Raw genomic sequence first — 13,504 nt, forward strand, 5'->3', positions numbered from 1 at the left:
CCCATCATAGTGAGTTTGTGCCATTGCAGAGCTGAGATCTGAGTAGAGCATTTTTTCCTCCAGCAGCAGCAGCAGCAGCAGCTTGACCCTTTAACCACTGCACACTGCCACCAATCTACTGCCCATACCCCCTATTGAGCTGGCAGTTGCTGGCAGGCCAAACAGTCTCCCCCCCCCTTTCTGGTCTATACTAATGGAAGTTGTGCTTTTTCCTTCATTTAAAACTGGTGTGTTGTTGACGCTTTCTCTTCCACAGCTCAACAGTTTGTGATCTCCCGGGAAGATGTCGCCCTGGGCCGGATTCTCGGAGAGGGTTTCTTTGGAGAGGTCTATGAGGGCGTTTACACCAACGAGGTGAGCCATCATAGAATCATGGAAGGGACCACAGGGGTCACCTAGTCCAACCCCCTGCAATGTAACGATCCTTTGCCCCAGGTGGGATTTGAACCCACAACCTTGAGATTAAGAGTCTCATGCTCTACCTAGTCAACTATCCCAGGAGTTTGAGAGCAGCAGGCTGCTATACAATATACCATCACTGGAGATCTTCCAGGCCACAGGCCTACCTAGGCTTGCTAAGCCTCTGAATTTGGCTTGCCAGGCCTTTTGGGGCAAACCTTCTCCCATTGTAAATCACCTGACGTCATTTGGAATCAGGTGCAGAGGTCTCTTGATCTTCAATCTTCGCAGCCAATGCCACAGCGCTAAGACTGGAGACAGCGCTGTGACGCTTAGAGCTAAGATCAAGAAGTGAGACTCTGCCTGCTCTCGAGCTGTAAACTGAAAGAGCAGGAAGCCTTTATCCATGAATCTGATCTTAGCGCTGTGGAACTGCAGCACTGATTTCAGAGATCATCCTGTGTTTGTGCCTTTTACTATCCAAGAGCAAGTAGGGGCATATCTCTGATCAGCGCTAAGACGGGAGGCGGGAGGCAAGTCTTCCTCCTTAAACCACCTGATGTCATTAGAAAGGTGATTGAAAGGTGGGTGTTCCTGCCCACTTTTAAAAATAGGGATTGCTCCCCAAAAAAATGTTTGCATTGTGAGGAAAGCTCCCCTGCTATGCCTATGGGCAATGGAACTTCCATGTTCAGGGGGAGTCTATCTCTTAATATTGGGTTGCGAGGAGGCACTGTTTATTCCCTGTCCTGCTTTTGGGCTTCCTACAAGCATTTGACTGGGCACTGTGGAAATCCAGAATGCTGTGTTAGATGGGTCTTTGCTTTGACCCAGGAGGGATCTTCTTATATGTGCAGAGATTTGCGCGTGCGCCCTCTGCAAGGATGGGCACTCATGCTTTCCAGCTCCCATGCATTTGGCTGGATTTAAGTCGGCCTGCAAACCCTGCCGTCTGCCCTGCTTAGCTTCAGCCGAGCTTTGAGTCCGCCTCTCATTCCAGAGTGGAGACCGGGTCAGCGTGGCCGTCAAGACCTGCAAGAAGGACTGTACAGCTGAGAACAAGGAGAAGTTCATGAGTGAAGCAGGTACGAAGGCAGGCAGGCAGGCACCCACTAGAGACAGGTGGGAGGTGTGCAGAGGAGGGCGACCAAGATCAACGTATGAGGAATGGTTGAGGGATCTGGGGGCATTTAGCCTGGATAAGAGTCTAGTATACCTGAAGGAGCGTCTCCACATCCATCTTCTGGCGGTTCCCTCGCTACGAGAAGCCAAGTTACAGGGAACCAGGCAGAGGGCCTTCTCGGTGGTGGCGCCCTCCTTGTGGAACACCCTTCCATCAGATGTCAAAGAGAAAAATAACTACCAAACTTTTAGAAGACATCTGAAGGCAGCCCTGTTTAGGGAAGCTTGTAATGTTTAATAGGTTATTGTATTTTAGTGTTCTGTTGGAAGCCGCCCAAAGTGGCTGGGGAAACCCAGCCAGATGGGGGGGGGGGTATAAATAAATTATTATTATTATTATTATTATTATTATTATTATTATTATTATTATTGAGAGCCTGCTCCAAATATCACATAAGGTGGAGCAAGCTTGTTCTCTGCAGCTTGAGCAAATTCACCTGGCAAGAAAAGAGATTCCTAAATATCAGGAATAACTTTTCTGATGGTGAGAGCTGTTTGGCAGTGGAAGGGCTCACATGGAAAGTGGTGGGTCCCAAGGGTCATCTAGTCCAACCCCCTGAATTGTAGGAATCACAGCTCAAGAATCCCTCCAACCTCTGCTTAAAAACCTCCAAGGAAGGTTGATAGAAAGGAGTGGGTGGGTGCAGAAACTAGCCCACTGTAACTAGCCCCCCACTCCAAGGATTGCCTAGAAGGGAATGTGGGCCTCACTCAGGCTGAAAAGCCCCCTCCGCCATATAGGGAGAGGTGATCCTTTGGGTTTCCATTTGAAGGAGTGAGCATAACGTTAAGTGCGCCTTCATCCACAGTGCTGATGAAGAAAATGGACCACCCCCACATTGTGAAGCTCATTGGCATCACCGAGGAGGAGCCCACCTGGATTGTGATGGAGCTCTACCCTTACGGAGAGGTGAGAGGCACAGAGCCGAGAGCCGAGGAGGAAGCAGGTGTGACCAACCCAGGAAGCGGGGCATTGTTGAAAGTGCAGTAGCAGGGATCATTCAGTTTGTAACTCAAGGGTTAACTCTGTTGCCTGTAAGTCAGCTGGCCGAGAGGGCTGAGGGGTTGCTGAGCATCAGAGAAAGTCGCATGACGTTTGGTGGGGCAGAACGTGCTCTGATGGGCTGTCTAGCTACGAGAAAACTTTCTCTCTGGATCTACGTGGGGCTACCTTTGAAGGTGACCTAGAAACTACAACTAATCCAGAATGCGGCAGCCAGACTGGTGACTGGGAGTGGCCGCCAATACTATATAACACTGGTCTTGAGAGACCGACATTGGCTCCCAGTACGTTTCTGAGCACAATTCAAAGTGTTGGTGCTTGAAAGCCCTAAACAGGCTTGGCCCAGTAGACCCAAAGGAGCGTCTCCACCCCCATTGTTCAGCCCGGACGCTGAGGTCCAGCACCGAGGGCCTTCTGGGGGTTCCCTCCCTGCAAGAAGTGAGGTTACAGGGAACCAGGCAAAGGGCCTTCTCGGTGGTGGCACCCGCCCTGTGGAACTCCCTCCCACCAGATGTCAAAGAGAAAAATAACTACCAAACTTTTAGAAGACATCTGAAGGCACCTCTGTTTAGGGAAGTTTTTAATGTTTGCTTTATCGTGTTTTTAATATTCTGTTGGGAGCCACTCAGAGTGGCTAGGGAAACCCATCCAGATGGGTGGGGTATAATAATAATAATAATAATAATAATAATAATAATAATAATAATTATTATTACAGTAGTACCTCCGTTTACGTAACCCTCTGGTTACGTAAACTTCGGGATGCAAAAGCAGCAAACCCAGAAGTATTTTTCCAGGTTTTGCTGCATGTGCAGAAGTAGACCTCCGGTTGCAAAAACCTCGGGCTCCAGCCGGACCTCCGGACATGGCTGTCAACTTTTCCCTTTTCTTGCGAGGAATCCTATTTGGAATAAGGGAATTTCCCTTTGAAAAAGGGAAACGTTGACAGCTATGCCTCCAGAGCTGATCCCGCCCACAACCGGAGGTACCACTGTTTTATTTTCATTATTTTCATTATTATCTTTAGCTGAATCTAGCCCTGTTCTCAGCAAGCCCTGCCCCTAAACAGGCAAAACCCCCTTTGTTTCTTCCTTTTCAAGTTACCTGCAGTTCTGTTCCAATTATTCAGTAAAGTTTATTTTCTCCCTGCCCTACTGAAGTGAGGAGGAAGGGGGATTGATGGAGGGGTCTCTCCTAGGGAGGGGCATTTTGAAAGTGACTCTCCTCTCCCTCATCCTTCCTTCTTCCCGCTTCAGCTGGGACGCTACCTGGAGCAGAACAAGGCGTCGCTGAAGGTGCAGACCCTCATCCTCTACACCTTGCAGCTTGGCAAAGCTATGGCCTACTTGGAAGCCATCAACTGTGTGCACAGGTACGAGAAGGGCACTTCGCCCCCACCCCACGGAGGAAGCCCCCAGTGGCGTAGCGTGGGGGTGCAGGGGGTGCCGGCCGCACTGGGCGCAACATCTCGGGGGCACGCTCGCACTCGCAGCTCTCTGCCCCTACCTGGCTCACTCACTCTCTCTCACTGCAGTGCTGGCTGTGCGAATCCGATCTGAGCCGCTGGGTCGCCGCCCACTGTGGAGGGGGTGGGTGCCAGACGTGCGGTGCGGAGAGAGAGCAAGGGACTACCTGGGGGAGGGACAGTGCAGCGGCCGCCCAGTGCAGCGCTGAGCGCGGGAGAGAACCACACCAGACCAGACCAGGCAGCAGCAAGAAGAAGCTGGCAGCGGCGGCAGGTTAGGGGTTAGGGGGCGCAAATTACTTGCCTTGCCCCGGGTTAGGGGGCGCAAATTACTTGCCTTGCCCCAGGTTAGGGGGCGCAAATTACTTGCCTTGCCCCGGGTGCTGACAACCCATGCTACGCCGCTGCCAGCCCCACAAGGGCAGCGGAAGAGTGGCATGTATCAGAGACACGTTTTCGCAATGCCAAACTTGCGTACCTGGGCCTCTCCGCAAACAGCCACCCATCATCTCTGAGAAATCGAGAAAGCCCAGACTTCTTATTGGCACCAGACGGACCCTACCTGTGTTCCTCTGTGAGGCAAGGATGCAGAGCAGCCCTGGGTACCAGAAAAGGCATCTCAGATAGTTCTGTAGTTAGAGGAGGAATGTGGGGGATAAATCAAGAAACTGAATTGGAGACAACTCCCAGTGGAATTGCTGGCAGAGCCTGATTTGCAGGGTGGGCGGGTCTAGAGTGGATTTGATGACATAAACTCCAGTGGGGAGAGCATTGGGGTCATGCGCAAGGAGCTATGCACATGCACAGGTGCACTGCTCAGGATGGAAGTCTCTCTCCCAGGACCTCCAGACGTGCACCACAGAGAGGTCACTTGCGTCTTCTTCTTGTTTAGCAATCACCCGTAGCTGAGTAAGATTGTCTTCCATGAACACGGTCTTAACAGTGAGTCCGTAAGTGACTGTGGAGGCCAATTCTGGATCCACACATCCTTCCACAGTGGGGACATTGGTTTCCAGGTGGGAGTTGATCATGGTGAGGGTTTGCCACGCATGCCTTCCTCTTAGTACATTTCTCCCTTGCGTCCTGAGTTTGAGTATCTTCAAAGCCCAGGACACCTTTGGTGAAGGCTGTTCTCCAACTGGAGCACTCGCAGGCCAGTGTTTCCCAGTTGTCGGTGTTTATACTACATTTTTAAAGATTTGCCTTGAGACAGCCTTTAAACCTCTTTTGTTGACCACCAGCATTACGCTTTCCATTTCTAAGTTCGGAATAGAGTAGCTGCTTTGGAAGACGATCATCAGGCATCCGCACAACATGACCTGTCCAACGAAGTTAAAGAATCATTTCTTTGACACTGGTGATCTTTGCTTCTTCCAGTACACTAGCCTTAGTTTGCCTGCCTTCCCAAGTAATGTGTAACATTTTTGGGAGACAATGGCTTGACTTCACCGCCAAAGGCAAACTCTTCTGTTGTCTCCCGAGACAGACAAATGTCAACAACAACAACATTTGTATCTCACTTTTCCTCCAAGGACCTTTTTAAATAAAATTAAAATTTATAAATGCGATAAGCATATAGACAGTTAAAACCTTAAGATAAACTACCACAGAGAGCTGACCCAGAGTTACCCCTGGAACCGAGTTTGGGGATTTTCTTAACAAACTAGTTTGGGTCGCAAGATGGTCTGCGCCTACAGATCTGTGCACAGAATCTGGCGACCATCTGGGTCATTTTCTGATCTTTGTTGAACAGGAGAAGGTTGAGAAGGGGGGCGCAAATGGTGCCCGCCGAGTCTCCTCGCTCACAGGCTTCACCGCCTGTGGTTTTTTAGGGTCCCCACTTTGCCGCAGCGGCAAGACCCAGTCCCACGGAGCAGATCCCCTCCGGAGCTCAGAGGGAATCCGCCATTAGTCGCTGGTGCTGACCGGAAGTCCCACCTGGGTCATTTTCTGATCTTTGTCGAACAGGAGAAGGTTGAATTTTTGCTTTTCCGGGAGGTCAGTGAGCCTCACCAGCAGGGGATCAATGGTCTCACTACGTGCCTCTTCATAAAAGGGACATCTAAAGAACAAGTGCTCTGAGCTTCCTATCTCCCCCAATGAACAGGCGCAAAGTCTCTGAGTTTATGGGACTTTTTAAAAGGCTCCTTCCAGAACCAGCAAGGGCAGAGCCGAGCTTCTGGCGAGTGTAAAGGCCCTTCTTGCATTTTTGGATACGAGAAAGAAGAGATATGTTGCCGGTGCAGCTATATGCTGTATTTTGCGCCCCATAGGACGCACTGGCCCATAGGACGCACCTAGTTTTTTTGGGGGGAAATAAAGAAGAAAAAAATTATTTTCCCCCCAGGTGTGGGGCTGGTAGAACCAGGTTGGGGAACAGTGGGAAGGCACGCTCTGCCTCCCCGCTGTCCCCCGAGCTTGTGGGGCTGGCGATGGGGAGAAGTGCGCTGAGCCCGGGACTGCAGGCAGCTCTGCGCAGCCATCGGGAGCCGGTCTCCCGAGGGTTGCGCAGAGCTTCCTGAAGCCCGGAGAGCGAGAGGGGTCGGTGCACACTGACCCCTCTCGCTCTCCAGGCTTCAGCGAAAGCCTGCATTCGCCCCATAGGACGCACACACATTTCCCCTTCATTTTTGGAGGGGGGAAAGTGAGTCCTATAGGGCAAAAAATACAGTATCTCTTGATTTCTCCAATTTTATAGGCGGGGCACCTTGAGCAGTCCTGTTGCCAAGGTCCTTAAGTTGGCTTCCGTAGTTCTCCCTGTTTTGTCCTCACAGGCTGAGAGCAAGTGACTGAATGAGGTCATTCCATGAGCTTCGTGGCTGAGTAGGGAATCGAACCCTCTTCTCCCAAGTCCTAGTTTAGTGCTCTAACCACTATGCTGGCTGTCTTATCTTATCGGTGAGCGATAGATGACCCGGGGGTCCCACCATGGCATGTGTGCTCAGGCACTTCTGATCCACCCCCCCATCATACCTATTGCCCCCCCTCCACCTCCCAGAAAAGAAGTGGCCAATCTCACCTTGTCACCTGCAGGGACATCGCTGTCCGGAATGTACTGGTGGCTTCTCACGAGTGCGTCAAACTGGGAGATTTTGGGCTCTCCAGATACATTGAGGATGACGAGTATTACAAAGGTAAGGAGGGGGGTTGGGGGTGTCCCAGAGCTCCAGGCTGAATGGTTATATTTTCTGAGAATCCCCCAGAAAAATAATATCTCAAAGAACCTGTTGATGGCATTTTTACCATTGTACTGTTGAGCGTGGTCTGTGTGTGTGGTTTGGGAGCTGCACGGTCAGGGGAAAAACAATGCTGTCCAGGGTTGTAAAGACTGCGGAGAGAATAATTGGGTGCACTCTTCCCACCTTGGATCAAATCTATGCTTCCAGGTGCCATAAAAAAGCTGCAGAGATAGCGCAAGATAGTGCGCACCCCGGAAAGGATCTCTTTCAGCTTCTGCCTTCTGGAAGAAGGTACAGGGTTATAATGACTAGGACTAGCCGCCTGAGAAACAGTTTCTATCCAAATGCGATTTTGGTTTTAAACACAGTGTAAGGAGTCTCTATGGGAGTATATTGTATTTTAAAATGGGGTATCAGAGTTTTTAGGGGGCTAACCAGGTAGGGATAGCTGGGATAGCAGGCTTGTTGGTTTCTGAATGTCTTATGTAGACTTTTCAATTTTGTTGTCCTGTATGGTACAATGATAAAGATATCTGTTATGTACTGAATTGAATAGGATCCAAACTGCAGCAGTCTGATTGGTCCTAGAACAATAGGATTCAGAATGCAGCAGTCTGATTGGTCCTAGAACAATGCAGCAGTATGACTGGTTGGCAGGAACCACCCAATCCTGCTCCAGATAGAAGTGAATCCACAACCTGATTGGCTTACAGTAGAATTCCGGAATTAGCCAATCATGTGCAGCCCATTGTGTAAATAATGTATATAAAGCAGATACTGTGAGGGGACTTTCATTCATTCCTCCTCACCACTATGAGCTGAATAAAGAGCATGAAATGAATGAATGTATCGTATCATATGAATGGATCAGCGCAAGTCAAATGTGAGTGTATTGTATTACCCAAAAAAAGTCTCAAAGCAATTTGCAGTATATATGCAATGCCATTGAATATGACTAAAACAGTACAGCCATACCTTGGTTTTTGAATTTAATCCAAGCTGCGTCGGACACTTGGCTTCCAAAAAATGTTTGCAAACTGGAACACGTTACTTCCGGGTTTGCAACGTTTGGGAGCCGATTTGTTCGACAACTAAGCTGTTCGGCAACCAAGGTGCGACTGTACGCAATATTCCCCAGAACAGAGTGTAAGGTAGTCTCTTGTATTTAATTATGGGGGGGGTCAGAGTTTTTAGGGTGTTAACCAGGCTGGGACAGCAGGCTTGTTGGTTTTTGAATGTCTGATGGAGATTTCGTTGTTCTGTATGGGAAAATCATGATAAAGATTATCGTTTCATATCGTATGTTGCATGCATGTAATTAAAGTCCGCCTGGCCACTGCTTGTGTTTGCTGCACATGCTGAATTTGACCCTCGCTGGTGCATCGAAAAGATGCCCAATTCACGTGCCCAACATCTCAAGTGCAAAGGATTGGTGCAGTAACACAGGAAGCCGCCACATAATTGAGCATGTACATCTTAGCGCAGTATTTTCTGCACTCCCTGGCAGTGGCTCTCCAGGGATTCAGGCAGGTGACAATCACAGCCCTACTGGAAGATGTCATTGGGATTGACGCTGAGACCATCTGAAGGCAAAGCTGATGTTCTGCGGCTGAGCTACTGGCCTTCTCACCAAAATTATTGGGTAACCAGGTGGGAAAAGGCCTCCACCCAAGGCCTTGGGATGTCCCTGCCAGCTGAAAAAGGCAGTTTTTTGTGAGGCCAGCTCCTCTGGGCATGTCAGCACTGCAGGGCAGCTCAGCTGTGGCCTGCACCCAGGTTCAAAAATGTGGGATTCAGTTTGTTTATTTGGTAGGGCGCTTGCTTCCCATGTGAAGGTTTGGGGACCAGTCTTCAGCATCTCTAGTTAAATGGGTGGGAAGTCCCAGGACCAGAAAGGGTCCCCAAACAACCATTGCTCATATACACGGGTATTCGGTGGTGGGTATTTGCGGACGTGGGTGGCGCTGTGGGTTAAACCACAGAGCCTAGGACTTGCTGATCAGAAGGTCAGCGGTTCGAATCCCCATGACGGGGTGAGCTCCCGTTGCTCAGTCCCTGCTCCTGCCAACCTAGCAGTTCGAAAGCACGTCAAAGTGCAAGTAGATAAATAGGTACCACTCCAGAGAGAATGTAAACAGCATTTCCGTGCACTGCTCTGGTTTGCCAGAAGTGGCTTAGTCCTGTTGGCCACATGACCCGGAAGCTGTACGCCGGCTCCCTCAGCCAGGAAAGCTAGATGAGCGCCGCAACCCCAGAGTCGTCTGCGACTGGACCTAACAGTCAGGGGTCCCTTTATCTTTATTCATACGCTTGGCCTGAAGCGAGACCTTTAGAATCTAGAACAACAGCAGGCTGGAGGACTTCCGTACTGCAAAGCCATTTGATTTGGGGAGGGCATGCAAAACGTCTGAGGTCCGATTCCTCACATCTCCAGATAGGACTGCGGAAGGTTCCCTGCCTGATACGCTTTAGAGCTGCTCCTATATTTGAGGGCCACATGGAGATGGAATGTTGTGTCAAACAATAAAAATGTGTTTTTAAAAGATTGAAAATGCAGCAATCAAAAATATAGCGAATGCAGAAGCCTCCGCTCAGTTGTAACCTTGCTGGCTTGCCTGTGCTTTGGGAATAACTGGCTCTGATCTTTCACCGCTTCCCCCCCCCCCCCTCGCCTTTCTCAACCCAGCCTCGGTGACTCGCCTGCCCATCAAGTGGATGGCCCCAGAGTCCATCAACTTCCGCCGGTTCACCTCTGCCAGTGACGTTTGGATGTTCGGTGAGTGTCTGCTGGGAGACGACAAGAACTCTGGCCAATATAAGTTCCAATAGTGGGAGTTGTCCCTACTCGCAAATCAATAGTCAATAGTAACAAAAACTAATCCATTCAAAAGTACATATTCTGACAAGGATTACAAACTCAAAAAGAGATTACAAACTCAAACTCATAAGGGTATGTGTAACACAATAATTTGTCACAGTATTAGAGATTGTGAGTAGAGATAAGTTCATGTTAGTCCATAGTCAGAGAGAAACGTAGAAAATAACAGGATATATTTATACGAGTTCTTCAAACTTACACGACCCCTTAAAAATTAGGTAAGGGACCAAATGTTGTATAATACTGTTTTATAATTTATGATAATTTAGAATTTGAATGTATTTTCATGTAATGTTTGATACTTCCAGCTGATGAAGGTGAATACATCGAAACAGTCCTGGTTTCTGATCCATAATTGACTTCTGACTTCTGCTCAGTGATTGAAATTAAGAACTTCACGTCAAATCTATGGACTAACATGAACTTATCTCTACTCATGAGTTTGAGTTTGTATCTCAGAATACATACTTTTGAATGGATTAGTTTTTCTTACAATTGACTATTGATTTGCGAGTAGGGACCACTCCCACTATTGAAACTTACATTGGCCTGAGTTCTTGGTGTGCTTTTTTCTTGGTGTATTTATATATTTAATAACAAGAACTCCAACTTATTTAATGCTTGGGGGCGGCAGCAGCAGGATCCGTGCCTGCGTGCTCCGCCTCCAGCAGAGGCTGGAAACGGAGGGAACCACATGCAACACACTTAGGAATTGCAAGGGGTGTTTTAAGGCAGGGGTTGCCAACGTGGTGCCCTCCAGATGGGGGGCGGGGCCTATGACTCCCCTTCTCCTTGCCCATTGGCCATGCCATGCGAGGCTGGTGAAAGCTCTAGACAAAAGCTCCTAGAGGCCATCCCATTGGCTGCCCTTGTTTCAAAGATAGCCAAGGTGGATGAACCTGCTGTGCGTTACGCTTGCAAGTGGATGATGTGGTGGATTCCTTCAATAAATAAATCATAATAATTCTGCATATCATTGTGATGCTTGAGACAGCTTTAGAACCGCAGTGGCTGCTGGGAAGCCCACAAAAAGTGGCACCCACATCATAGCTGTCAACCTTCCCCTTCTTTAAAGGGAAATTAGAATCATAGAATCATAGAATCCTAGAGTTGGAAGAGACCACAAGGGCCATCGAGTCCAACCCCCTGCCAAGCAGGAAACACCATCAGAGCACTCCTGACATATGGTTGTCAAGCCTCTGCTTAAAGACCTCCAAAGTAGGAGACTCCACCACACTCCTTGGCAGCAAATTCCACTGTCAAACAGCTCTTACTGTCAGGAAGTTCTTCCTAATGTTTAGGAATTCCCTTATTCCAAATAGGATTCCTTGCTAGAAAAGGGGAAAGTTGACAGCTATGACCCACATGTTTCACACGCAGGAGGAATAAGGATATAGTTTGAATGCTTCACCTATGGGTTTATAAATCATTTGCTGTGTCAAGACGAATAGATGTTGTTCATATTGCAGTTGTTATTTTGAACGGAATGTAATTAAGACGAATGAGATTTCAGGACGCAGAAACAAAGTAAATAATCAAACCATCAATTCTAGCATGCGGGAGACCACCTAAATGATATAGTTTGGCATTTGAATGACTGGGATTAGTAATTGTATTATAATTTGGCATTGTTAGAGTGTGAGGCTACCAATGGATTATTGTAATTGAAAACTGATAAAAATTATTGTCCAAAAAAACCCCCAGAAGTGGCATCCACAGGACTATAAATCACACAGGCTTATATAGAGGCATTTCTCCAATTTAGCTTTACACGTGCGTAGAAATTACGTCACATTCTCAGAGGACAAGCACGTCTCCATTATCGGAGCTGGATGCCCGATCCCGTGAGAGGAACAGGGCACCTCCTCTCTTAACAGGCTAGCTCAAGGCCACATTTTGCAGAAATATTCCCGACACATTCTTAATACAGTCTGAATATGCAGATTCTCCCACCAGTATATAAAATAATATATTAAATATATAATTCTCCCACCAGTATATAAAATTCTTCCCCAGCCACTCTGGGCGGCTTCCAACAAAATATTTAAATATCGTAATGCATCAAACATTAAAAGCTTCCCTAAAGAGGGCTGCCTTCAGATGTCTTCTAAAAGTCTGGTAGTTGTTGTTCTCTTTGACATCTGGTGGGAGGGCGTTCCACAGGGAGGGCGCCACTACCGAGAAGGCCCTCTGCATGGTTCCCTGTAACTTGGCTTCTCGCAGTGAGGGTATCTCTTCACACTCTTTGTCTTTCTTTTTTTGTAAATCTCTTCACATTTAGGTTAGCCTTCAAACTTCATTCCCACTGCAACAACCAATAACAAATACATACCAAATAAACAACCAATAACAAATAAACAATATTGGTTGCAATAAACAACTAATAACAAATACATACCAAATAAATTGTCCCCAAAGGCACATCAAATAGCCATGGGTCAGCCATCACTTAAAACTGTAGCAAGCTGGTGCTGTTGGCAAAACCCCAGGAGCATTATAAAGGCTACCCACAGATGCAATGAATCACATCAATTTTCAGGAAATTTATCCAAAATCTAGCAAAGAGAATACAAAGAGTAGCCATCTTGTCAGAAAACGTAAATAAAACAATTGAAATCTAATTCAGTATTCAAACCACACACACACACACCCTGGGTGCAGAGGTTTAAATAGGTAAATCAGTAGGAAAACTTAAATAAAACAACTGAAATCTACCATATTTTTTGCTCTATAAGACTCACTTTTTCCCTCCTAAAAAGTAAGGAGAAATATGTGTGTGTGTCTTATGGAGTGAATGCAGGCTGCGCAGCTATCCCAGAAGCCAGAACAGCGAGAGTGATTGCTGCTTTCACTGCGCAGCGATCCCTCTCGCTGTTCTGGCTTCTAAGATTCAGAATATTTTTTTTCTTGTTTTCCTCCTCCAAAAACTAGGTGCGCCTTGTGGTCCGGTGCGTCTTATAGAGCGAAAAATACGGTAATTAAGGGTTCAAACCCCCCCGCCCCCCAGGTGCAGAGATTTAAATAGGTAAATCAGCTTGGTTTTTTTGCTGGTGCAGTTTCGTGTCTCCCGCCAATCCCTGCATCTCTCTCCCACGCTCTTTTCTCTTCCTGATTCGCCACCTCAGCCGTCTGCATGTGGGAAATCCTCAGCTATGGGAAGCAGCCCTTCTTCTGGCTGGAGAACAAGGACGTGATCGCGGTGCTTGAGAAGGGCGACCGCCTGCCCAAGCCCGATGCCTGCCCCCCCATCCTCTACGCCCTGATGACCCGCTGCTGGGATTATGACCCCAGCGACAGGCCCAAGTTCAAAGAGCTGGTCTGCAGCTTGAGGTGAGTAAGAGGGTAGCCTGTGGTTAACAGATTTTTTTCTACGAATCCGGGGACATTTTGATTTTATT

The 13,504-nt window shown here is 48.0% G+C and overlaps 1 protein-coding gene across 6 annotated transcripts in view; it reads left to right on the forward strand.

Moving 5' to 3' along the window:
• PTK2B (protein tyrosine kinase 2 beta) overlaps positions 1-13,504 on the forward strand; it is a 120,089-nt gene that overhangs the window by 88,517 nt on the left and 18,068 nt on the right. For all 6 annotated transcript variants that reach the window (XM_082217382.1, XM_082217385.1, XM_082217386.1 and 3 more), the window contains 7 exons: positions 257-354; positions 1,400-1,484; positions 2,391-2,491; positions 3,841-3,956; positions 7,083-7,183; positions 9,915-10,004; positions 13,232-13,436. In XM_082217382.1, the coding sequence (XP_082073508.1) occupies positions 257-354; positions 1,400-1,484; positions 2,391-2,491; positions 3,841-3,956; positions 7,083-7,183; positions 9,915-10,004; positions 13,232-13,436 (796 nt within the window). The remainder of the gene's footprint in view (positions 1-256; positions 355-1,399; positions 1,485-2,390; positions 2,492-3,840; positions 3,957-7,082; positions 7,184-9,914; positions 10,005-13,231; positions 13,437-13,504) is intronic.

This window comes from Podarcis vaucheri, assembly GCF_965113315.1.
Source record: "Podarcis vaucheri genome assembly, chromosome: 3".
Lineage (NCBI taxonomy): Eukaryota > Metazoa > Chordata > Lepidosauria > Squamata > Lacertidae > Podarcis > Podarcis vaucheri.